The 26,567-nt window shown below is 45.0% G+C and overlaps 4 protein-coding genes and 1 pseudogene across 6 annotated transcripts; 1 reads left to right on the forward strand and 4 right to left on the reverse strand.

Moving 5' to 3' along the window:
- The first annotated feature begins 22 nt into the window (after positions 1-22).
- On the forward strand, positions 23-7,222 carry LOC120677021 (RNA-binding protein BRN1-like). Its single transcript, XM_039958362.1, has 9 exons — positions 23-525; positions 1,305-1,387; positions 3,599-3,650; positions 3,792-3,917; positions 4,037-4,119; positions 4,953-5,135; positions 5,525-5,861; positions 6,547-6,690; positions 6,769-7,222. Exons 1-9 carry the CDS (start codon positions 288-290, stop codon positions 6,897-6,899), a joined length of 1,377 nt encoding a protein of 458 aa, XP_039814296.1. The 5' UTR covers positions 23-287; the 3' UTR covers positions 6,900-7,222.
- Positions 7,223-7,927: 705 nt separating this feature from the next.
- On the reverse strand, positions 7,928-8,915 carry LOC120677022. Its single transcript, XM_039958363.1, has one exon. It carries the CDS (start codon positions 8,652-8,654, stop codon positions 8,061-8,063), a length of 594 nt encoding a protein of 197 aa, XP_039814297.1. The 5' UTR covers positions 8,655-8,915; the 3' UTR covers positions 7,928-8,060.
- A 1,864-nt stretch (positions 8,916-10,779) lies between these two features.
- On the reverse strand, positions 10,780-15,160 carry LOC120673536. Of its 3 annotated transcripts, XR_005674678.1 has the most exons (6): positions 14,749-15,160; positions 13,658-13,767; positions 13,203-13,574; positions 11,951-12,707; positions 11,196-11,384; positions 10,780-11,146 (listed from the first exon to the last, which is right to left on the reverse strand). XR_005674678.1 is itself a non-coding variant. In XM_039954411.1 (5 exons), the coding sequence occupies exons 1-5, from the start codon at positions 15,020-15,022 to the stop codon at positions 11,302-11,304; spliced, it is 1,596 nt and encodes a 531-aa protein (XP_039810345.1). In that variant the 5' UTR covers positions 15,023-15,160; the 3' UTR covers positions 10,780-11,301. The 3 variants fall into 3 exon arrangements, 2 of the variants coding, with proteins under 2 accessions (XP_039810345.1, XP_039810346.1); XM_039954411.1 differs by having other exon boundaries at positions 10,780-11,384; XM_039954412.1 differs by lacking the exon at positions 14,749-15,160 and adding an exon at positions 13,925-13,955 and having other exon boundaries at positions 10,780-11,384.
- A 5,473-nt stretch (positions 15,161-20,633) lies between these two features.
- On the reverse strand, positions 20,634-23,224 carry LOC120675129. Its single transcript, XM_039956214.1, has 4 exons — positions 22,888-23,224; positions 22,512-22,768; positions 20,853-22,420; positions 20,634-20,772 (listed from the first exon to the last, which is right to left on the reverse strand). The coding sequence occupies exons 1-4, from the start codon at positions 23,222-23,224 to the stop codon at positions 20,634-20,636; spliced, it is 2,301 nt and encodes a 766-aa protein (XP_039812148.1).
- A 2,044-nt stretch (positions 23,225-25,268) lies between these two features.
- LOC120675130 lies at positions 25,269-25,961 on the reverse strand (annotated as a pseudogene).
- Positions 25,962-26,567: the final 606 nt, after the last annotated feature.

Here is a 26,567-nt window from a genome sequence, read left to right on the forward strand (position 1 = left end):
CTCCTCCCTCTCTGCTTGAGAGAAAGAGAGAGAGAGGCTTCTCAGGTCACCATTGCAACAAGTAGGGAGCGGGGGAGCCTCCAACTCCAACTGCGGCATGCATATCCATTAGCAATTTATTAATTGCTCCGCCACGGACGCCAACTCCAACTCCATCGCCTGCCCTCCACCACCTAAACCCAAAAATAATTCCAGCAACCGCAGCGACGAGGCGGAGGCGAGAGCCAACTCGCCCACAGCGGCGGCGACCAAGTCTCCGGCGGAAACCCTAGCAGGCCGAGCGCGCAATGGCGGAGGACGGCGACAAGGCCGCGCCGCCCGCTATGGCGTCAGCTGCGGCGCCCGCGGACGGAGGAGGAGCAGCAGGGAAGGGAGGCGGCGGCGGCGAGGAGGGGAGCGTGAAGCTCTTCGTGGGGCAGGTGCCCAAGCACATGACGGAGGCCGAGCTGCTCGCCATGTTCCGGGAGGTGGCCGCCGTCGACGAGGTCACCGTCATCAAGGACAAGGTCACCAAGGTCTCCCGAGGTGCGGATCCGTGAGCCCGGATCTGGGCTCGCCACCCTCGCTCGCGCTCCGGGGCGCTTGCTACGGCTCGATTTAGCGTAATGCCGCGCTGCGAAGAGCTCTCGTGCTCTCTCGAGGTGTTTTTGCTTGGTCGCGTTTTGGGGCAATGCCCTCGGAGCAATCTGAGCTTTGCGGTTCGAATTTCCAGCGTTTTGACTTGGTTTTTTACTAGTGGGGTTCGATTTGTTCCAATGCTGGAGGGAGATCTCGCGTCGAATTCTCTGGTTGGGGGTGTGTCAGCACGAATTTGAGTTTGTTAGGTTTGAATTGTGTTCCTTGGTGTGTGCGCTCCAATGCCTGAGCTAAAATTACGCGTTTCTGTTTTTTAAATTCACATTTTGCTGGCTCCATATTTTCATTTGGGATTTTTGCCAAAAAAAAATGCGTGTCTGGTATGGCTTGAGCTTGTTTTGGAGCAATGCAGGCTTAAATGTGCTATATTTGCGTGGAATTTTTGCTATTCTTAGCTGCTTGGCTTGGCTTGGCTTCAGGAAAACTCAAGTATTTCTGGTTCAGATGTGGATGTTTGGTTGGGATGTCCATTTCTGCAAAATTAGAAACATTTCCTTGTTCCCCCCTGAAAGCTGTTTGTTACGTCGCACATTGACAAGCCAGTTTTCCGCTTCTAGTGCTACTACTACATTCGCCTCTGTGCAGCTCCAACCTGACAGTGTTTGCTTCATTGTGTCCATCTGCTTGTTGATTTGACATCAGTTTTACATGCTTTGAACATAATGCAGGCTGCTGCTTCCTCATATGCCCCACAAGGGAAGAAGCTGACAAGGCGGTGAATGCCTACCACAACAAGCGCACGCTCCCTGGGGTACGTGAGCATTCTAATCGTGCTCTGTTAGCATGTCTCTCCTTGCATCTGCCTAGGTGTCATTTTCAGGAACTGAATCTACTGTAGCACTTTAAGCTCTATCTGGTGATCGCAAATTATGAATATACTATAATCTGGATGGCAGGGGCCACATTGTCAGTTAATGTATGCCTTTAGGTGCTCAGTGGGATAAAATGAATCTTTGGTGGGACACTGGGGAAATTTAATCTAGTGACTGTGACTTTGGTGGGTGTTCGAAAATTTAGAAGTGGCTTTGTGTAACATTTCTGGGTTCACACAAATTTTATAGATTAACCATTTGTCAACGCCTCAAGGGGAATGCACAAATGATTGCAGGATGTGAATCCATTCTAGTCTTGTTTCTATATTTTGTGCATTATTTCAGCAGTTTTGCCTTTTCCAGGACTGCTTTATGGCTGATTTCAAGGATATGTCTGAATAGTGTTAATCCCAGTGGCAATCGTTTTTTTTTCCTTCTTGCACATTGGATAAGAAAGAATATGTTCTTTAACCTCCCTTCAGTGAGTTCTTTCTCTAAAGTTGGTCTTGCTATGCCATTCTTTGGTTGGAACCTGTTCTTCTAATGCAGATACACAATAGTGCTTTTAAGAGCAAGTAGACAAAACAATACAACAACCCTTTATTAGTCTTTAGGTTGGCTAAATCTTTTGTTTGCTACTCTGAGTAGGATAAGTGGATAGCCACTATATTACGAATGTGATTCTGTGTTCTATATGTGAAGTACATCTTATCGTGCCATACTGCCATTCTGTAAGATCAGTGCCTGGTCATTTGCAGGATGCTATTATGGTATTTATCAAAGTTAGCCGGTTCAGCCTCCTTTCGAGAAACATAAATGTCTATAACTTCCAGCATTACCAAAGGAATCAATTGCTCTTATGTAGGACAGGAGGAATTCTAGAGATTTCCTTTCAGGTGTAATCAGATAGTGAGCATGTTGATGTAGAATATACCTATGTGGGGTGTAATTTTCAAATTGTTGGCAATTTGTATATCGATCAATAGACACAAGCTCAGGAGGAAGTTCTGATTTCTGTCCTCCTCAAAGTATGATCTTGTGTAGCATCTTTCAACAGAAGCTAGTCAAGCATTTGGGACGATTAACAAAATTTGTATTTAACAAGATTATGGGGTTAAAAGGGCGGCCTGGTGCAAGTGGTAGTGCTTGCCGCCTATGAACCGAGAGGTCACAGGTTCGAGTGGTGGCCTCTACACATTGCACGGTGTGTGGGAAAGACCTCCCGCTAATAACCTCCCCTAGACCCCGCACAGTGCGGGAGCCTACGGCACTGGGTACGTCCTTACGTCCTAAGATTATGGGGTTGCAGTCAAGAATCCGTACCTGTTGAATTGCTCATGAGGAAGTATGGTTTTTATGGGAAACTAGTTTCTATGACAACTGACTTCTGGCCAGTAACCATATAATGGCCTAGGCTTGTCTCTGACGTGGGACACCTAATAGAAGTTAGACCACCAGTTGGCTATAACACTTTTGCATCCATCTTGTGTGGTAAATGAACTTTTTGTAGCTCAAGGTTAGTGGTGCACCTAACTGATGGCCAAACCAAACAATGGACTTATAGCCAACCTGACTCTTGGTGTGGTCTATTGTGGCCTCTGTCCCATCAAACATGACTAAAGTTTATAGATAGATGAAACAGCTGGGTATGAGTAAAGCTTGCGGACTAGATTTAAAATGTAATGAAAATGCATTAACACTCCTGCTGATATGGGTATCTTAGCTGTCTTCCCCCACTGAATAGCATCAAGAAAATGACTACGTATCTAATCCCACTTCTGCTGATTTGGTTTTTTTGTTAAAATGTACAAAGTAACATTGCATCATTTCATGAGACTAGCAGAGGCAAAAGTTCACCAAATAAGGATGGCGATAGAAAACATGCTATTAAGTATTGGTGGTTAGAGATCCCCATCCTAATGTTGGGCAAAATTTGAAATGCTTGGTAGTTGGTAAACACTGACTTTGTGGAGCCACTGAGACACTTCCCCATTACTACTGTTGTCTTATTAATATAGCTACTCTTGTGATGCCTTGTTTGGGTAGTGTGACACTTTTCTATGGCACTCATCAAATACAGATCTCGTAAATCGTCTCTACTTTCTTTGACACTATGATGACGCTCTTCTATGTTTCTCTCTTTAACTTAGGCATCAAGTCCTTTGCAAGTAAAGTATGCTGATGGAGAGTTGGAGAGGCTGGGTATGATTGCTCTTTACATACAACTTTCTCTTTGCCAGTAATTTTGTATGGGCATCTTGCTCAGGACATTGTTGCCTGTATTTTACCGATGTTTGAACAGTGAACTCATATAGTCATATCTATACTTGTCATTACTTCCAGAACATAAGCTTTTCATTGGAATGCTTCCAAAAAATGTTACGGATACTGAGTTGACTGATCTGTTTTCCAAACATGGAAATATCAAGGATTTACAAATTTTAAGAGGTTCACAACAAACAAGCAAAGGTAATGCCCTGTGGAGAAGTTGCTTTCCTTATCAATAGAGTTATAAGCATCGCTTGGTTTAGACACTTTGTCATCTCAACTGTATATTTTCAATTAACTTTGCTTTTTTCCCCTTCCAGCTGGCTGCGCCTTCCTTAAATATGAGACAAAAGAGCAAGCATTGGCAGCCATTGAGGCTCTAAACGGGAAGCACAAAATAGAGGTTTGAAAAAATGAGTTAGGACACGAAAGCAATTGTTACACATATTTTATATCACTGTGATGCACAGTGGAGCATAGCATATAGCTCATAGTTTTGACTGAATTATGTACTCTAATTATCATCCAACAGTAACAAGTAACGGTAATTAAAAATAGAGGTTTGACCAAATGAGATAGGAAATTCATGGAAGTTTTGCATGTTTTTTTTATTACTGTGATTCATGTGGGGACATGTCATCAAAGCTCGTAACTTGAATTATGTTCTTCTATTTATTATCCAACTGTTTGAAGTAATACTTTGCATTTACTGTGGAATTGTCAAATATATACTATTATGGCATTCCGGATTTTGCAGCTATTCAATTTCTGGCCAGATCTTCTGCAAATATTTGATTTAGTTTGATCATTAAGAATGCAAATCTATTCAGCCTCACCCTTGGGTTCACTAAACTTGTCCTTACTTTGCCTAGTGAATCCTACATGACTTAAATTATGACTTCCACATGGTGCTGACTTAGCTTGTGATGTGGGCACAATACAAGTGTACTCATGAAATGATTTTTGCCCGTCAAAATATACGGAGACAAAGGAAATATGTTAAAAATTGTTTACCTAAATGATGAATAGGTGGCAATGCGGTGAGCCCAAAATTTTATGGTAGTTTAGTTATTTTCAGTTTGTAAATAAATTGTGAAATTTAGAGAGATTATTTTGTTACTGCATTTTTGGATTGCTAATTTGACACCTTGAGTTTGAAATATGTTCTTTTTTAAGGATTCCTTCCGAACCCCCTTTTCGGTAGATGTATTCTAACAAGTTCTGGTACATTTGTAGGGTTCTAGTGTGCCATTGGTTGTCAAATGGGCTGATACAGAGAAGGAAAGACAGGCTAGGAAAGCACAAAAAGCTCAACTACAGTTATCTAATATGCCCAATGCAAGTCCTATGCAGCAATCTTCACTGTTTGGAACTTTACAGATGGGATATATGCCTCAATATAATGGATTTGGTTATCAGGTGACTTGCCTTCTATACTGTTTTGCTTTATAATAGAAAATTTTAATACTATACACCAATTTATTTTTTCTAGTTATTTTCTTTACAAAACTTTTCCATCAATCATTGTTGCAGATTTTTTTATTGACTTGCTCTCTTCACATTGAAAATGTAATTTAAACATCTATCTGTCACCATTTGGATGTTTCCTGCTTGTTCTTACATACTGTTGCAAACAAAACAAAAAAGATGGTCTTAGTTCAAAGTGCTGAAATTTCTAATCTTTCTTCCTTGATATGCTGTCAATACTTTAACCCAAGTGTTGTTTGTATAGCTTAAAATTACTGAATTTTGTGCCTTAAATAGTCCACTTGAAATTTATTGTGTACTGATTTAGAACTTCTGTGCAGCCACCGGGCACCTATGGACTTATGCAGTACCCTCTGTCACCTATGCAAAATCAAGGTCCCTTCCAAAACATGGTTCAACCTGTTAATCAAGGAAACTCAATAAGAGGAGTCAACCCTGAACTGTCCCCCAGTTCAGTTCAAAGGTCATTTAATGCAATGCAGTTAGGCAGCCCTTATCCTCCTATCCCTGGTATGCAGTATCCTGGATCATATCCTGGTGATCTCATGAGCAATCGTCCTTTTGGAAATTCTCACAATTCGATTAAAGTTCCACATTCGAATGCCACTTCTGCCATATCTACTAGTCCCAGAAGCAATACTGGTGGGCAGATCGAAGGTTAGCCACATTCAATACTCTGTATGTCTGTATTGGGCAAGGCAGATAGTTTGCTGCTGTCATTAGCATGCATTTTTTATCTCCCAATATTAAGTCTCCCAAAATGTCATGTTCATCGCAAACATTTTCCTCCTTTTGTTTCTCAAAAGCGAACAACAGTACATAGGGCTATCAGAAGACTTGCTTTATTTCTAACACAGATACAAAAAAAACTCGGCCGGGTGGGGAAAGACCGCCCCACCGGTATTAGCTTAAGAAGAAGCATCGGCTTCCCCGACCGAGAAAATCCCCGAACCCTGGCCCCGCCCTGACACTGGGAGACGTAACCCCTGGGAACTACCTGCCTGGGCCATGTAAGGGTCCTCAGGCCGACCTGGGTCGTCTCACAACCAGTGCTTTGGCACACGGGGCCAGCGAGGGGATTTTTTTACCCTCAGCCTGAAATTCGCTCCCACGGGGAGTCGAACTCAGGACTTGAGGGGTGCCGCCGGAGTGACTAACCAACTGGGCTAGCATCCTTTGGCATTTCTAACACAGATACTGCACAATGATTGGTAGATCTGATTATAGGCTGTACTATCAAAATCCGTAGCACATTATTGAACAAATTATTCTGTCTACCATAGTACCATTGTTATAACTGATATTGTGACATTTATTGCGTTGTCCAATTACCATGTTACAGGTCCTCCTGGAGCCAATCTATTTATTTATCATATCCCACAAGACTATGGTGACCAAGAACTTTCCAATGCATTTCAGAGTTTTGGTAGAGTACTAAGTGCTAAGGTGTTTGTAGACAAAGCAACGGGTGTCAGCAAATGCTTCGGTAAAAACTTCAATGCGCTCTATCTTCCAGTGCACAGCCTTGCTAACTGTGCTAATCGATTTATATCACCTGGTGCAGGTTTTGTGAGCTACGATTCTCCAGCTTCTGCACAGGCAGCCATCAGTATGATGAACGGGTTCCAATTAGGCGGTAAGAAACTCAAAGTACAACTCAAGAGAGAAAACAACAAGCATAGTAAGCCCTATTGACAAAAGCAGCAGCAGTTGTGACCATACGACACGATCAGGTTCTCGGTACATATTTGTCAGATAATTGATCGTTTACCACATTGTTTCCTTCGTCAGCTCCCTCCCAACCAGCCAGTCAGCCCATCAGACTCGGGGAGCCCATTGTATCGTTCTTTGTTCAGTTCACATTCTTGAAAGATCGCCAAGTTGTGTAATGTAATTCATTGCAGCATAGTCGGTAGCATTTGTACCATCAGATCACTTGTACACAAGACTGCCAATTCATTCAATTGTTACCTTTTCCAACTAACAAAATGGCTAATTCGCTGTTATTATTCCCGTCATTTCCTGCGATCATGTGCCCATGTACATTGTGAGAGATCTATCCATGATCGTGGGTCATCAGTTGTTTCTGATGGCTGAACAGAATGGTGTAATACACGCTATAGAAAAAAAATGCGGTCGGAACGCTGCAGCCAGAGTAATATAGAGTACAACGGTACAACGCTGCAGTTTGCCACGGCCTTGTACAGACTTCCCTTTCAAGTTTCAACAACGAGAGAGAGAGAGAGAGAAGCAGCAACATGGAGGACATGAATGAGTTATCGCGAAGCAGGTGAGGATCACTGTCTTTCTGCCCGCTAACCACCCGTCATTACTCGCTGACACCGACACTCGACGCCGATTGCTGTGGGGCACGGTTTGTTTGAGTTGGTGAACCAGGCACGCCAGCCGCTATCTGCCTCCATCCCTCGCGTGCTTGCTGTGGCAGGTGAACTGGAGGACCTCGTCGGCCGGCAGCCGGATGAAGGGCCACCCCTAATAATGGAAAAAAAATAAATTCCTGGCTACAGCACTCGATTGCTGCTGATGCTGCACGCTGCGCCCAGCGTGTGGTTGAAATTCGCTCCTTCCGTTGATTGGCCTACTCCTTCAGTACAATACTCACTAGTGGACCACATGCACAAGTAGGCCGGAGCCACGATGCTGCTACTATTTCATCACGAACATAGTACGATGAACCACGAGTGCCAAGAAGAGAGAGAGAGAGAGAGAAATCCAAACTGGCAACTTTTATTATTTACCCATACTTTTTTTTGACAGCACGAACATAGCACAAAGCGAAGCATCGAACGAAGAACTGATGCACGATCGACCAGAGCACCGTACCAGTCGGAGCAGCTACACCTTGTACAGCACCCCTGCAGCAGCTGCATGGTGCACCTGCAGCTGCAACGCTCCGGCCGCCGGCGCCGGCGGCTTGATGCCCTTGGCGACCTTGCCGTAGTAGAAGTCCGTGAAGGGCGCGTACCCGCCCTTGTCGTCGATCCCGGGCACCATGGTCGGCGACGGCGCCACCTGCATGAACATGTAGTTCCCGGCGAAGAGCTCCCCGATGTAGGGCCGGCCCTCCCTGAGCCGCCGCGCCACCTTGGCCACCGACGCCCGCACCCTGCCCCCGACGGCCGCCGCCCTCCGCCGCAGCGCCCGCGCCAGACCCGAGATCCTCAGGCGCGGCCGCCTCGCCCTCCGCTGCCACTGCTGCCTCCTCCGACCCCTGGCCACCGCCGCGCCCAGCGCGCGGTAGTAGGACTGGTAGGATTCCTGGATGGCCGCAGCGGGCGGCTGCTGGTGGTGGTGATCGTCCAGGTGGTCTTGCTGCTCGAGGGTGGCGGCGGCGGGGGAAGGGGCGCGAGGGAGCTTCTTGAGCTTGTGGTAGGCGAAGCTGCGGCCGCGGCGCATGGCCGCCAGGTAGGACGCGCCGCCGGCAGGCATGGCGGTGGAGGCTCCGCGGCGTGCGTACGTGGAGCTCAGTAGCTTGGCTGCAGGTGCCGGAGCCCCGACCCGAGGGAGGCGGCGCCGCTTTGTACCACCGCCAGTGGGCGAGCAGTTGCGGTGGCAGCAATGGACACGGATCGCGCTCGCGTGGCGCAGCACTGTGCGTTCGTTCGTCCGTGCGCGGTTTAATCTGGGAGTTCGCGGTGAGAAGCGCCCGTGGCAAGTTGGTGCGGCACGATGCGTGACCGTGAGGGATGGGGACGACGGCAATTGAAGAGGGTGTCAATGCAGTTGGGCGAAGGGCGGGCGGGCAGGAGGCTGCCGGCTCTGCTGTTGCGTGGGGTCTCCGGTCTCGTGGTCCATTAATGGCGGAGGGGAGTCTGGTCTGCTAGTGCAGGGATAACGCCCCGTTTGGTTTCATTCATGCTACTCGCGATAAAAGGAATCTTACACGCATGCATGGAGTGCTAAATGAAATTTATTTGTAAAACTTTTTCATGAATAGAGTGCTAAATGAAATTTATTTGTAAAACTTTTTCATGGATAGGTGTTATTTTTCACGACAAATCTAATAATAATAATTAATCGATGATTGGCTACAGTAATGCTACAGTACCTAACCTCTAATCGTGCGGTCAAATGCCTCATTAAATTCGTCTCGCGAAGTAGCGCAGGGGTGTGAAGTTAGTTTTATAAACTGCTTTTATTTAGTACCACTAATTATTGGTCAAAGTTTGTGCTACTTGTGCTACTCCACAAACCAAACAGGGGCCGTGTTTGGATTGTGCTAGCATGTTCCTCGAAGAAAAAAAGAATCTCGCATACATGGAGTACTAAATGAAATCTATTTGCAAAATCTTTTTAGGGATGGGTGTAACTTTTCGTGACGAATCTAATAACGGTAATTAATCGATGATTGGCTACAGTGATGCTACAATAACTATCCTCTAATCGTTCGGTCAAAGGTCTCATTAGATTCATCTCACGAAGTAACGCAAGGATTGTGAAATTAATTTTATAAACTGTCTTTATTTAGTACTCAAATTATTAGTTAAAATTTGTGCTACTCATGCTACTCCCTAAACCAAACAGGGCCGGGTTGCAGGCAGCAGCGGGCGGTGAGGGCTTGATGGTCATTCCGCAGCCAATCACCTACTCCTACTCATTAGTTTGTTTGTGCGGTGAGGGCTTGATGGTCATTCCGCAGCCAATCACCTACTCCTACTCATTAGTTTGTTTGTGCTACTCATGCTACTCCCTAAACCAAACAGGGCCGGGTTGCAGGCAGCAGCGGGCGGTGAGGGCTTGATGGTCATTCCGCAGCCAATCACCTACTCCTACTCATTAGTTTGTCGCGCGCTCGCGCCAACCTGGGCTGTGTTTAGATCCATAAATTGGTGGTAAAAAAAATCACATCGAATACTAAAATGGTGGTAAAAAAATCACATCGAATACTATAGCACACTATAGTATTTTTCGTTTGTTTGTGATAATTGTTGTTCTACCATGACCTAACTAGGCTCAAAAAATTCGTCTCGTCGTGTACATCAAAACTATGCAATTAATTTTTTTATTTACCTACATTTAATACTCCATGCATAAGGTAAAAAATTTGATATGATAGATAAATAGTGAAGTTTGGAGAGAGAATTTTTGGATCTAAACACAGCCCTAACACAGCCCTGGTGGCTCTTTTCCTTTCCAAGATCCAGCATGCGACGCTGGCACACCCGGGATCGCGGCGCCGGGGTGCCCGGCCAGGTAGGTGCTCCTCGACGGCTGCAGGAGCGAGCCGAGGCCATGGCCCACGGATGAATATTGGTATTCCACCGAGTCCTCGCGGCAAGCGGCCATGTGATGTGCGGAGGCGGAGCGGCACGACCGCCTGGCATCTGCATCAGAAGCTCCTAAATGCAATCACGCGACATTGGTGAGAGGGTCCCGGGAGCCTCACAGTCACACCTGACACCACCACCACATTATATATAGCCCAATAAACCTATAAACAGTATCTGAACTTCTCTAGGAATAAACATGCATGGATGCCGGCAAAAGATGGCTGAAAATGAGTCTAGAACGCCAGCAACAGAGGTCACAGCTCAGCTTTTTTTTTTCTTTTTCATTTGTAGCGCACAGATGGGATTACCACGAAAACTCAAAAGAGAAGATCATAGCAAAACTGGGCGTGGATGCAAAACTTAGTAACGAGCCTCCACAAAACTGTGAGGCGAACGCCGCGCCCTTTCATATGCGAAAACCAAAGGTCCTTCACACTTGAGGAGAGATACTCTAATGAGTTCAGCAGCAGCAGGCAGTACCACGGCAGACCGGGGCAGGCGCGCACGCGCTACAGAAGGGCCTGCCACCCTTGTGGCTTTGACCACGACGCGCAGCCGCCGCCGCCCCTCTTGCGGTTTGCCTTATACCCCCCGTTTCCCATTCCCCACCCATATTTACATGCACCAGCAGCGAGTGTACCGGCATGCCGAGGCAGGGGGTGAGCTTCCTTGCGCTTTTGGCCGCCTGCCCCAGAGCCGATCGCATCGCCCGGCTACAACCAGATGATACCGACGGTGGAGCCCCGTCCTCTCTTGCTGACGCAGACCTCTCTAATTCATATCTGGTTAGCCGTGTGCTCCATTCATCATAGTAGCCTCATTAGGATACATGATATAAAGACAAAAAGAACCCAGCGACAGGAATCACCCTGCATCCTGGTAGCGTCAGCTGCAACAGCACAATGTTATACAGTCAGAATTGATGATATGCTGGTATTATGAGCTAAATATACGAAAGCTTACACATGAGTAGTACAAATGTCTGCTCGGGCTCATCTACTCCATTTTGTTATTGTTAACTGATTGGACAAAAGTTTGGTTCATTATGATTCAAATAGAAAAGGGGCAATGTGTGTATTCTCAAACCCACAACTAAGGAGTCCCCGCTCCCCAGTTTCCAAACCTTCGGTTCATTTTGTGTTGCCGACGTCAATTGATGCAAGTATTCATAGAAAAGAACTTGGCAATTGAACCTCAACTGAGTATGTAAGTAATTAAGATCAGATATACACTCAAATCAACTGTATATACTGTTATTCTCATAAGCAGAAACTGTGGATAAACAACACTAACATGAACTGTTTAATTAAATCCTACAGCGAGATGTATAATAGTAGCTTGTTACGATTTGAATAGCATTTACTTGCTTTGCGCACACTTAGCAGCGTATAAATAAATTGCTTGTGGATAAAAAATTCTAAAGTTGCGAAAAATATAAATGGAGAAATAACTCACATGAAAGAGGTGAAGGAGCCACTTGTGACATCCCAGCAGGACCCGTTTGTGTTGCCTGTTCACTTGGAGCAGGACTTGTCCGCCTTCCATGTTCACTTGGAGGATGTGCATGAGCAAAAGAAACGGTGGGCAAAGGTGGCTCCGGTAGCACAGGAGAGGATGGAACAGGGGATCTACCACGCATAGTGGGATGATGTGGAGAACGACTACCAGGCGAAGGTGACCATGGATGTGGTGGTGGGGCCCTAGAAGCAGAACGTTGGTCACCACCTGCAGGTTCAGCAGCTTGTGTAATTGGCCCTCTTTTCTTTGGCTTGTTTTTGCTGTATGGACACCCAGATGGAGGTGGAGCACCATATCTGGGTTGTGGCACAGGAAAATGCGTTGGAGCAGCAGCAGGAGCCGGAGCTAGACGCCTGTTGTTGTCAGGACTGTGGTGATGGTGATGATGGCCGTGATGAGCATGATGATGCATGGGTGCAGGACTAGGTGCATCTGAACCACCCCCACTATGTAAGGAATGCCTAAGATAGGACGAAAGGCTAATCTGCTTTACTTTGCCAAATACAGTATGATTCAGGCCCAGGTTTCCAGAGGATGAAGATGAATTGGTAATTGTCCGCGCCAACTGCTTCATCCTTGGCACAGATGGCTCAGATGGCTGGTGATTTCCAACTTCGAGGACAATAGAGGTCTCAACAATTGTTGGAGGAAGAATCGTGGAACCTTGCGAATTCGTCAATTTGATATACAGATTCTGCATTGCACAAACCCAAAGATTCAATTTGCAAGGAAAAAACAGATAGCTACTACACTACTAATTAATGCCTAGGAATTTTCACCAGTCTGAATTGCTATCTTGCCAAGCAACTGTACAAAACAAACTACAGCAAGACAGAAATTTTTTGTGCTTTGTTCTTTTTCATGGTTCTTACTAAGGAAATATGTTAGTTAGATTATCCTGTGAACCTAGTGTGGTGCCCTGCATGATCTCTCATGTTTACAGATTATTTGCGTAAAGTGCTGAGCAAACTAATGGGTAAACACCAGAAATGTATGTCACAAATAGGTCTACAAGATCATATGCACCATTTGCATCACATGCAAAATTACCAAATGCCTATACACCTGTGCCATGATGAAGGTCACTAGAAGTCGAGTCAAAATAACATATCTTACATATAAATATGCTTCAGCTTGAACTGATAATGAAGACAATTGCATATAAACTAGGACAGTGGGTACTACTAACCTCGTATGGACTGAGAAGTAGTCCTGCCTTCATTTGATCCTTTAACTCGTTGGTTCTGTCTTGTATTTTGTAGATTGGATAGTTCAGAGTGAAATTAAAAGTCGCATGGGGTTTCTGAAGAAGAAAAGCAGTTTGTGTAGGGATGATTGTTATTCCTCCTGGGAATTTAACTACTTCAAAGGATGATGAATTCCCAAATAGAGAGTCAGTCAAGTGGAGTGTTGACTGCCGTACAACCAAGGACATGAAATGGGATCTAAGAATGCTCAACCATGTCGATGAGATAGTCAAGGCCTCTTGGAAAGGGACGATGCTGAAGATGACGTTTGTCCAATTGGAGCCATCTAATGGGTGCAGCGTATTCACAACCACCTGTATAGAACTTTAAGCATCAGTTTACGGCAACAGGATGCAAGTATCAAGTAATGCATAGATCAGAAAGTTGGAGGGCCTACGGTGGAATTAGGAATGCCAATTTCCTCGTAGATATCAAATTCGAGCTTAGATTTATTTCCATTCAGCTCAGGAACTGTCTTGTGTAGCCTAAAGCTTGCCACTATAGCAGCTGCAAAATATAGATTCGTTAGTAAACAATATGCTATAATGGAATGTTTTTTGCCATGAGTTCATTGCATATTATATTGTACAAGCTATGGGCTCCCTAGTAAAATTCAAGAACGCTTCATGCAGCTAAACGAAGGGATAGAAATGGCCAGAAATACCTTGGTTCATCTCATCCTAAAGTAACTAAGATGAATACAAAAATCCAGTGCACAATCCCATGGCCAAATGAAAACTTATCTACAATTAAAGCACAAAATCTAGTCAGGCCAGTGCACAAAATCAGTATCCCTTACATCACCCAATTCTGCAATATACACAATCCCCAGAATCCAAAATGGTACATCAGCGATCAACAGAAATAGTTTGTGACCACTTCCCACCATTCCCCGATACCCAGGCCAGCAATCCAGCATAGTACTCCCATTTTGGCAGCATGTTCTTAAACTTACTATTTTCACAAAAATAGCAGCAGCGGATACCAAAGGAGGACCCTTCCTTACACGTTGCAGTTGGTTCAATTTCCAACCAAACACACAAACACTCGCTCATGTTGACACGATTTTTTTTGTGTGTCACAAAGCCCCGCTTCAAAACAAAAAAAAAAGGAGCACCGACACATGCCAATCAGCACTGATCCAATCCAAGCATCGAATCCAGCAAAACACGAACCATACGCGACTAAATCTGCAGGCGGTACACCAGTAGAATGATGAGACACTAGCGGAGGGCTCTAGAAGAGAGATCCAGCTTGTTGTCCGAACCTAACATAACTCACAGCGTCTCGACAGGGTTCCTCGCAGTCAAAGTTGATTCAAAATTTCCAGCCCAAAAGCCGCAGCTATTCACTGCCTATATCCAGATCCAAAGCTGAGCAATCACCAGCCAGCACCCGGCCGAAAATATGCACAGATCGAACCAGCAGCCAGTACTCGTCGGCATAGAGAGGAACGAGACCGAGATCTCGCAATGCGGAGGCGCTCACCTCCGAACTCATCCCCCGGATCCGGCCCCTCCGCGCCCCTGCCCCGCCGCGCGAACGGCGGGAGCCAGAACACCGCCGACAGCAGCACCGCTACCCCGAGCACGAGCGCCGCCACGCATTGCAGCCTGACCACCCTTGTCCCTCCGCAGCAGCAGCAGCGGCGGCCGCCGCCGCCGCTACCGCCCCTTCCTCCTCCGCCTCCTGCGCCTCCGCCTCCGCCGCCGCCCGCCCCGTCCGGCGGCTGCTGCTGCGCCTCGCCGGCGTCCTTCCCCATCCGGCGCCGCGACCTCACGCATCCCGACCGGCGAGCGCGGCCGCCGCCGAGGAGGGGGAGGAGACGAGGCGCCCCGCCATTGCCGCCGCTGAGCGCGCCAGTGGGTGTGCTTGGGCCCGGTTGGTGGTGGCGCTTAGGGTCGCGGGTCGCTTGGGGGGGCGTTGCTTAAGGCTACCTCCAAGGGTTCACGGTATAAGTCCCCCCACCCCACGTAGGGGGAGGTTTGGGGGGAAATCCGGTCCAACGGTTCCCCCCAAAGCTCCCCCTATATATGGGGGGAGTTGAAACTCCCCCTATATAGAGTGAGTTCCAACTCCCCCTATATCTCTAATCACGTCGTTTCTTCGCGATATTAATCCTGTTTGAGCCCCGTAACATGATGATAATGTGTATTATGACCGTATAAATACTTTATGATTTTTTTAAAATTCAAAAATGTTAAATAAATAGTTAGTTAATGAGTGATAGTATATAGGGGGAATAGATATGGAGGGAATGGTTGGAGAGAAGGAGTTATAGAGGGAGGAATCTTTTGGAGGGAGGTAGTAAAATATAGTAAATAGTACGTTTGGGGGGAGTTGGATGGGGGGAATGGTTGGAGATAGCCTAAGGAGGAGGCGATGGAGGTGGGCGAGGAAGGTGAGAGAAAGGGAGAGGTAAACCGCAGCCGCAGCGAGGTGAAATGGAAAGGAAGGGGAGAGAGCCAGCCAAGAGGGATTGCTAGCTAGCTGTTGGAGAAGAGCAGCAGCAGCAGCAGCGGTTGGAGCCTTGGGGTTGGGGAGATTAGTGAGGAGTTATTAACTTCAAAAAAAAAAGATTGGTGAGGAGTGACTTAGTGATGATGAGCTTGTTAGTGGGTAAAAAAGCACACTTGATGGATCCTTAATTTGGTTATGGTTGTGTTAGTGTGGACTATTTTTGGATTTTGAACTTTGTTTTGATTATCTTGTTTTGTTGGAGGTTTTGGTTGCGGATGGTATGAAGATTTTGAAATTGGGTGGGGGTAAAGGCAAGGCAGGATCTTCTGTGGCCCATGTGTCGGTGTGCCGAATGCTTCATGGAGTCAAGGCCTTGTTTGATTTTTACCCGTAATCCCAGTAAACACAAAAAAACCCGTGCAACAGTGGTGCTACAGTACCATCCGTTAAATATGAATTAATCATGGATTAATTAGTATTATTAGATTCGTCTCGCGATTTACAACCCATCTGTCCAAAAAGTTTTATAAATAAACTTCAATTAGTATTTCAAATTAGCAAAATTCCATCACAAATTTTTTTTGCGTTGGAACTAAACACGGCCCAAATGTCTTGTTGCGTCTTTGTATACCTGCGGTAACGGAAGTGGAATACACATGGTAGTTGACAGCCGCATTTTCTATTCTACATTATGGCCGTGTTTAGTTTCGTTGAAAAAAAAATTCAAAGGAATTTTACTAATTTGAAGTACTAAATGAAGTCTATTTATCAAACTTTTTGCACAGATAGGTTGTAAATCGCAAGACGAATATAATGATGCTAATTAATTCATGCTTAAGTAGGCTCATTAGATTCGTCTCGCGATTTACAGCTCATTCATGTAAAAAGTTTTATAAATAGACTTTATTTAGTACTCTATACATATATCAAAATATTTGATGTGATGTTTTTTTTATTTACGGGTTCACGAGATCGGATCTAAAATATCCACGGAACCGGGCGCCCGGATGGGCCTGCCTCTACGTTTCTCAAGTCGGTCCACGTGCTTCCGCGTAAATTACGAAGCCTTGCCACTGACACTATGTGCCTGGGTGGGAGTAATAAGGATGAAAACGGACCATAAAATATATTTCTATATTTATTCCATCCATTTTGTATTTATGAAAAAAACACAGAAATGGAACGAGAAGCTGGAAGGGATGTATTCCGTCCGTATTTACGGGATTTCATTTTTAACTAGAATAATCTCGTATTAATTTCGTATTTATAAAATCCGAAAAAAATAATAAGCACACCATATATCATCTCATGTTCCTCAACTTCAATACATATACTTCACGGTTTAATCATAGGAAACAAAAATATTGATCATATTTTTTAAAAAATAGCTTGTGTAAAGTCGTGTCTAGCATTATATCAATGCAAAATAAATGGTGATTAAATAGTAATACATTCCAGTAGATTTTTCGTTCCCGTCCATTTCCGTAATCATTATATCCCGTTTCCATTTTCGTACCCGGCTATTTTGCTCCCGGTCCTATTTTTTGAAATAGAAAACGGAAACAGAAATGGTTGATGGATTTTCCCGCCCATTCCCGTCCGTTTTCGTCCCTACTCCCTCCATCATAAAATAAATACAATTCTATGATTCAGAATTTGTCAAAAAAAATGTAACTTTGATCTAGCAACCACAAAAGACAAGAGTCTCTATAAACTTCTCCTACAAAAGACAAGTCAATGTCTAGATTTTTTTTACAAAAGACAATAGGTAATTTGTTAATTTGCACTTAGTATTGGTTTACGTGTCCGATCTTAGAATTGTATTTATTTTGTGACGTAGGGAGTAGGGCCCGTTTGGTAGGGCTTCGGCTCTTCCAAAAACAGCTCCGGCTCTGGCTTCTCAGATGGAGCGGCTTTTCTGGTGGAGTTGGAGCCGTTTTAGAAAATGTTTGGCAAAACAGTTTCACTTGTTAGATTGATGTGTAAGCCGCGTGAAGCCACGATTTCATGGCTTCACCTTACATGTGTAAGCCGCCGACGGCTTCAGAACCGGCTTCACACGTGAAGCCGGTACTGAAACAAACATTTAGGAGGGCTTCACTGAAGCCGCTCGTGAAGCTGCCGGTGAAGCCCTCCCAAACGGGGCCTAGGTGGGAGCAGCACGGATGGACCCTCTACCACCGACTCCTGGCCCCCTTGGCGCGTGGTACGAACACACGTGGAACGGTTGCAGCGGGGCGCCGAGCCGTCGTCTCGACGCGGACACCGACAGCGACGCCGCGGAGCTGGAACAGCGCCATGAGGCAGATGCACACTGGAACGGAACGGCGAGGAAACCCGAGAGGGCCCAGCCGCCGGCGACCCGCAGGGTGCGCCGTCGGCGGCCGGAGACGTGGCGGTGGGTTAGGGGCTCGCTGTCGGCGGCGGCTGAGGAAGGGAGGGGAGGACGCCACTTGGACTACGTAACAAGGACCATGCAACCAACAGCTTGCCTCTCGTCACTCGTCCGCGAGGGCCTCTAGAAGATCGAGATGCTTCTGCTTCTGCTTCTGCTTCTCCCTCCTCCGTGCGATGCACACGTGTGGGGCTCTGCTCCAGTGCTCCTTTCTGGCCCGGGCGTTGAGGATATCATCGGTCTAACTTTAATTATTAATTAGCCATATTAAATAAAAACACTTTATGAAAATAACTATGTTACTTCGCGAGACGAATCTAATAAAAATTTTGATCGTATGATTAGAGAATGATTATTGTAGTATTATATTGCCAATTGTGGTGGAACTTGACTCGTTAGATTCATCTTGAAAAGTTGCACTCATCTATGAAAAAATTTTACAAATAAATTTTATTTAGCACCCATACTCCCTCCATACCAAAATAAATATAATTCTAGGACCAAACATGTGAACCAATATTATGTGCAAATTACCAAATTGCTCCTTGTAATTTGTAAGAAAAATCTAGACATTAGCTTGTTTTTTATATGAGAAGTTTCGAAAGACTCTTGTCTTTTGTGGTTGATAGGTCAAAACTACATTCTTTATAGAATAAAATTTAAATTATAGAATTGAATTTATTTTGAAACGGAGAGAGTACATAAAGATTCTTCCACGCTAAAGTTTAGCGCGGATGAACCAACAGGACCATCGATGGAGTAACGAGCTTGTTCTCTTAATTGGGAGAGTTATTACGATCGACGTTGATGGCCCATTAATCAGGTTTCGAATTTGGAGCAGGCTGATTGTGTGCGGCACCCGATTTATTCCCTACTTTCATCTCATTCATTGACTTGCCGGTACGCGCAGGAACAGCTTGTAAATTCCCGAGTCATTTTTCGGGCCGTACTGTCTGCTCCTGATTTTATACTGCTATCGGTTTTTTCGACAGTTGCATTACCATTATTTCGACTACATTTTTAGATTAGCCTCAGTGGGGTCATCATACAGTTACCAAAAATATAAATTAAACAATCGAGTCGAAAGAGTATCATAGTGTCTAGGACTCAAATACCACAAAATTTTAGTGTGTTTGGGCAAAGACAAGTTTTTTTTAGGGTTTTTTGGATTCCTGCCATTACAATTCTCCGACTTTGGAAGAATGCCACTACTTTTCACGTTATTTGAAACTTGCCATTAAAATTTTGCAAACCTCACAGAACTGCCCTGATCTACGCTTGCTACGTCTCTGGGCCCACTGTCAGGGCGCGTTTTTGCGTATGCGGACCGTATTGCCCCTCCTCTTCTTCTTTAAACCGTCCGGTCGGCTCGAGCCGACCCCACTCGCCTCGTCTCGCCTCCTCCTCCCCAGACTCGTCTTCTCCCGTTCTCCCTTCTTCTCCCGCACGCCATTGCCGTCGAGGCCTGCTTCCCCTCGCCGGGTTCGCCGCCGACGGCCTCCAAGATTTGGCGGCTGCTTAGTCGAGGATGAGTTTGAAGCAGATCTGGCGGCCGCCATCCACCGGCTCCAGCTCGACGCAGAGGCCGGGTCAAAGCCCGCCGCTGCCCGCACTTGTGGATTGCCCTGGTTGCCGCATCGAGCTGGTTCGGATCGTCAGCAAGCAGCCGAAAACTTATGGGCAAAGCTTCGTGAAGTGCCCTAACAACATCAAAGTAAGTCGTTTTGTGTTAAATTTGTGTGCAATTTCGGGTCTCTTGTTTGGTGTTCATGCCGCTAGGGTTGAATGTGATGCAGGATGACCCAACAACCTGCGGCGTCATCATGTCCGAGGCACAATATGCTGCTTACTTGCGCAACCCAGGGGAACTTCCACCTCATTGGAAGAAGTCGATCCCTCCCAGCTTCGGAGACCTTGGTGGTTGTTGTGATGACCGCATTTTGGAGATGAAGCAAGAGCTAGATGCACTGAAGCTGAAAGTTGACAGTGCCGTGGACGGGTTGTGGGATCTGAAGGTGCAAATGCAGAGGTTGAAATCGGAATCTGTTGTGATAGCAGCAGTTTGTCTAGGTGTAGCTTTGGGTTGTATTGTTAGCAAACTGTGGTAGTCTGGAACTAGTCAATTAGGTAGCCCTCTATCTTTGCAGTTGTATGAAAATTTGAACAGAGATATTGAATGAAGGGTAACCCTTGAATGAATGCTATTGTATGCATGGGTATGACAATTTCAAGTTAACAAGCAACACAAAATTTCAAGTTCAACCTGACCGCGAATTGAAACTGACAGCGAAATAGTATACAGAAATTCAGGGAAATAGCTTGTTCAAGTTCACAAGCAACACATGCCATGACAGGCACACACAAAAGCATTAGGAGCTTTACAAGCTTGTTCTAGGTTTCAAGCATTACAGGCCATGATAGGCACACAAAGCTCCAATTCACAGTTCCAAAATCTAATAGGTCCATCAGCATGAACTTCAGTGTCCATCACCAAAAATTAGGTCCATCAAGCTTCTGACTACCTTGGCTGGAGGAGCAGCAGCATCCCTTTGCTGTCTCTTCTTGGCAGGTGTTTTCTCTTCTTAGGGGTCTTCTTCCTCTTTGATGGCTTCTTCTTTTTGACAAATGATGGTCCAGCTGTGTCTTCAGTCCTCTTCCTGTACAGGATTTACAGCAATGACTTAACCCATGATTTATAGTAAAAAATGCATCCTAAATAATTTAGAGCAAGGATTACCTTTTATTTTTTGTTGGTGCTGTTTCTCCATCCTCTCCAACCATCTCAAGTTTGCATGTCTTGGCAAAGTGACCAAAACCTCGACACCTTGAACATTTGACTCTCTTTTTGGCGGCCCTTTTCTCTAGGCATCCCCTTTGCCTTTGAACCTTCGGCCTTCCTGGTGCTCTTCCAAGCAAAGGTGGGTAAACCTTAAATCCAAGATCAACTTCTGGCCATTGGGATCTGTCTGGCATTGCCTCAACTCTACCTTCATAAGCTGCTCTGAACTTTGCAACTGAGTAATATTCATGCACAAAATCAGCAATTTGCAGACCTCTGTTGGACAGTATCCACGCCAAGGCATGCTTGCATGGCTTGCCAGTTACCTGCCATTCCCTGCATCCACAATTCTTGTTTTTCAGATCAACTATGTGTCTTTTCTGGTTATTCCAATCATCCAGCAGTGTCACCTCTGCGAAGTCAACATCACTGACTTTAACCTTAACAACTTTGAGGTTATTGCTTTTGAGGTTCAAGTCCTTCATTACACCAGGTAGGATTCCATCTCCCCAATTCTGTGCCAGCTTCTTTCTTAGGTACCTTTTCTCCATTATGAGCTCTCTAATCCTGTCAACTAGCTCATGGAGATGAAGTCCTTTGAATTCCTTGATCTGAGCATTAAAGCTCTCAGATACATTATTAGTTAAGTAATCACATTTGCTATGCTCAGAGAAGCCACATCTGTACCATATCCTAGGATGATTTTGCTGCAGGTAGTCTATTGCATCAGGAGCAAACTCATAGATTTTCTTCATATGCCACTTGAACATGCCCTCTGTGTAGTTCCTTGCAGCAGGATACAAATGATCAGTGAAAACGTCTCCCGTGTAGTACTTCATGAAGTTTTTGTACATGTGCCTTGCACACTCCCTGTTTTCAGCATTGGGGAAAACAGCCCCAACAGCATTCTCTAACCCTTTACAAGCATCAGAATATATCACTAGACCTGGAGGGTCTCCTATGACACTGTGCAAATTGTCTAGGAACCACGTCCAATTGTCCTCATTCTCCGCGTCAAACACCCCAAAAGCAATATGATACAACCAGTTGTGCCCATCAACACCTGTTGCTGAAGCCAATTGCCCAGTATACTTTCCATTAAGAAAAGATGCATCTACTCCTACAAAAGGTCTACAACCAGCTAAAAATCCATCAATGCATGGCTTCAAAGCAACAAATATCCTCTTGAACCTATTTCTCTTACCAACCTTCTGTACCTCTATCTGTACTCTACTTCCAAGTGAACTTATTTCTAGTTGTGCTGCCCAATTGTACAAAAGTTGAAAGCTTTCTTCGTACTTACCATGAATTTGCTCCAAGGCTACCTTCAAACCAGACCAAGCTTTAGAGTACTTCAGCTTAATTCCAAAGTCACCCTCCAACTTGTCCTTTGCATCCTTTGCTCCCTTTGTTGGGTTGTTCTTAACCCACTCTCCAAGCCTGTCTGCACACCAGCCTTGACTGGCCATTTTCCCTTCTCTTAGCTTGGTGGTAGGACAATTGTGGGGAGCAGGCAGCACTTTGATCTACAACACAGTTCAAAGCAAGACAAAAATGTTAGATGTTAAGAAAGGGTAAACAAATGGGTACCAAAGGACAGGACAGAATGATATGTACCTGTACAGTTTTTTTATCAAAAATGGTGGAAGCATGTATGCGCCAAGGGCATCCCTCTGCTGCACACTTTGCTATGAACCTTGACTTGTCACTTTTGTAACCAGCAGTAGCAAACTCAAATCCAGTCTTCACAGCATAATGTCTTATGGCTTTCCTAAATGCAATGATATCAGGAAACAGCTCCCCTTTCACAATTTTGGGATTCTCAGGATCATGCAATACAGTGACCTCGTCAGGATCAGCATCATCCACCTTGCCTCGACATGGACAAAATCAACATCAGGATCATCGGTGGCATTAGAGTTAGCATTGTCAGATGGCTGTGGATGTGCAAACTCTGGTGGCTGTGGATTTTCAGCATATGTGGCCTCATCACCAAGTCCCACATATTCTTCTTCGTTGTCAAAAATATCTGGTTCTCTATCACACTCTACCTCATCCGCTGCCTCTGAATTTTCATGAGCAGCAGCTGGCCTGACTATAGGCTGAGTGGGACATCTAGTGGGTGCTTTACGACTGCCATGAGTGCCTAAAACTGCTGCATCATCAGGTGCATCATCAGCTGCATCAACAGGTGCATCATCAGGTGCATCATCAGGTGCATCATCAGGTGCATCAGCAGGAGGAATCACACACAGAGGCTCCAGTTCATCAAACTCATGATCCTGACAAGTAGATCTATCAAATACACCTACTACAACCTGGCATGTCATCTCTTCCTTATACATTTCAAACAAATCAATCATTTGTATCTCATCAGCTAGTCTGGTGTCCTCATTCAATCTTTTGTCATAAAACCAAACAGTGGGTAACTGGTCAGTGCATAGATTCAACTCGGTTGCCAGATGTTTCAACAGCAAGTCTAACGTCAGTGACCCATACTCAACATCCCACTTGAAAACTCGCCCTTTTGTGTATGATTTTCTACCACTAGCGTCTTTAAGCATGAACCCTTCGACTTTTACCTCTACCGCAAACATCCCATCCCTAGGCAGAAGTAAAGTCAAATTCATCCCCAAATCAACACAACGTGCACAAAGCAAATCAGACGCCTAAATCGCCAACTAGACTATAGAAGAATGCAGATTGGGTACCTGCTACCGCTGTCCCCCATCGCCGCAGCACCAGTGGAAGCGCATGGCGGCGCCAAGCCGGCGCTTCCCACCATCAGGGTGCCTCCATCCCCGCCGATTGATGCGAGGTTAGGGTTCCTCTCAGTTGCTGCCAGTCCTTGTCGAGGAAACCTTCAATCGCCGCCGCGAATCACGCCGCCGCCGTCAATCTCTAGGGTTAGGGTTTCGGTGGTTTGCTCGGGGATGGGGAATGGGAGAAGACGAGTCTGGGGAGGAGGAGGCGAGACGAGGCGAGTGGGGTCGGCTCGAGCCGACCGGACGGTTTAAAGAAGAAGAGGAGGGGCAATACGGTCCGCATACGCAAAAACGCGCCCTGACAGTGGGCCCAGAGACGTAGCAAGCGTAGATCAGGGCAATTCTGTGAGGTTTGCAAAATTTTAATGGCAAGTTTCAAATAACGTGAAAAGTAGTGGCATTCTTCCAAAGTCGGAGAATTGTAATGGCAGGAATCCAAAAAACCCTTTTTTTTTATGTATTGTAGCAAATACTATGTTTTTTTAGTGTTCAGGACCTAGGTCTTGTTTAGTTATAAAATTTAAATTCCAAAACTATCATATCGAAAATGAATCTTACATGCATAGAATATTAAATTTAGATTAAATAAAAAATGAATTGCATAGTTTGCATGTAAATCGCGAGACGAATCTAATGAGTCCAATTAGACTATAATTAGATACTAGATTGCTACAATAATTAATAAGTACACATATGTTAATGATGAATTAATTAGTCTTATAGTTTATAGACGGTTCTAATTAATTTTATAATCAGTAAATGTTTAATATTTTGGCACATTTCATTTCAGAAACTTTAGATCCTAACTGCCCTCTTCTTTCGATCTCGCCTTCCTGTGAGGCGACTCAGCAGTCGGCCCTCACCTTTCCCCACCGGCAGCCGGCGCTCCTGGGACTGGAAGACGACGCCGCGACGGCGACCCCGCGGGCACGGCGGCGCTTCCGCTGCTCCTTCTCCGCCCACCAGCTGCCGCCTGCTGCCAGTCTGACTCCTCCATCCAGGCCTCCAGGCCGAACCGCCCCACCGTCCGCGGTCCACCGAGCCGACAAGGTGAGCCGTGACCGCTAGCATCCTCCCCTCCTGTCTCCAGTGTCCTCCTATACAGATAGATACAGACCGTAGGAACATATGTGAGTGCTAGTCGATGACCGATGTACAGAGTACAAACAAATAGGAGTTAGCATGTAAAGTGGAATTGCTAGAGTTGTTTGTTGATGCATTGCGAATTTTGGTTGTTGAATTATGAAGAGGAATGGAGACCGTGCCAGTTTATGCAAGTTTCGAACTTGATTGAGTGATTTTAAGATATTATGAGATCTTTTGGATATATTACCATTTTTAGTTATTTTATAACCGAATTGTTTGGAAATTTTTCGACCGATTTATTCACTGGGTTAACTGAATTGTTATTTGAGTAATTTCTCGGCATACCCTAGGTTGAAATCTTAGATCCACCACTGGTAACGAGCACCCACCAGTTATGCCCATCGCCCCTTCCTGCAGTATGAAACAGAGTGCCCCAAATCCAAAAGTACCTATTGGATTAGGATCCAACCCAATTACATTATATACATGTATCAACCTACTAACTTGGGATTTTTGCAGAAATTATCGGGTGTATGCCCATGTCTTATACTGGGTCCGCCTCTGAGAGAAGGTCGGTCTGCCCTAACTGACCAAAGGGGTTCATTCAGAGATGCGTTTTTCAAGAGAAGATCTGGTTGGGTCAGTGTTCATTGCTTTTGGGGTCACTTTGTTTGTGGGTTTCTTCTATGCTGCCATCGTGTCCAAGCTGCTTCCACCATATGAAAACAGTCTTCTAGCTGCCATCCAAAATGATTGGTAAGAGCAACTCCAAGAGACTCTCTAAAAAGAGTGTATAGCTAAAAATTTGGAAAAAAAGAAACAGGAAAAGTGTGTTCCAACAGTCTAGCCATCCGGTGTGCCTTTTGTATATTTTGCCAACTGTTGTCTGACCACAGAGAGTCCACTTATTTGCTAACTAATTAATAGTACCAAGTAATCTAGGTGCATTGGGGAGTCTACTTATGGATGTTATTTGTGTTGTTTCTATTTGAAAGAGTGAGGTCCATGTAACAGCATACTTTGTGTAATTGATTTACAAGTTCTCTGACTAGTTTACTGTGTAATTTGCAGGTATTACTGCCTACTTGTGCCATTGACGCTTCCTGTCATAATCGTGGCAGTCTATCTGCATTGGCTTAGCATGAAGATGTTTAAACATGCATGAAGCAAAATTTCCATGGATTTTATAGAGCAAGTATGCAGTTTTGTTCCAGTTTCAGAAACTCTGGATAAGATGAGGATTAAGGTAATTTAGCTGAAAGTGTCCTGTCAACAGTTATCCTACAGAGTGCCTAATTTGTTTCTGTCATCTCCATTCTCCAATATGTAGCTTGATTATGCTTCAATCAGAAATATTCATTAATTCCTTTCATACCAGCAATTGCTGCCAAGTGCTTACAGTAGATATCGCTAAATTTATGGATTGCCATCCCGTAGCATTTGAGAAGAAGCTTGGTACTAATTTTCAATATGTTGACAACAAGTGATGGCTTTATACAATAAGAAACTTCATGCTTCACATTTACTCCCTCCGTCCTGAAATGTAGAGCATCCTAGGTTCAGACAAATTATGAAGGTAGAGAAAAGACGCATGTACCCCACTACCCCTTATTAGTGCATTGTTTAGTTACTCCCTCCGTCCCGTAAAGACTGTTCTTTTAGAAAATTTTAGACATACTACTTATAGTAGAAAATGACCATGTTACCCCTAATTAACTATAGCACTTGTAATTGAAGACCGTGAAATTTTTTTGATTCCCTAGATCTTCAATAAATGCAAATGCATTAGAACTAGAAAAGTAAACATTTGATTGGCTTTATG

Source organism: Panicum virgatum, chromosome 5N (assembly GCF_016808335.1).
Source record: "Panicum virgatum strain AP13 chromosome 5N, P.virgatum_v5, whole genome shotgun sequence".
NCBI classification, from domain to species: Eukaryota; Viridiplantae; Streptophyta; class Magnoliopsida; order Poales; family Poaceae; genus Panicum; species Panicum virgatum.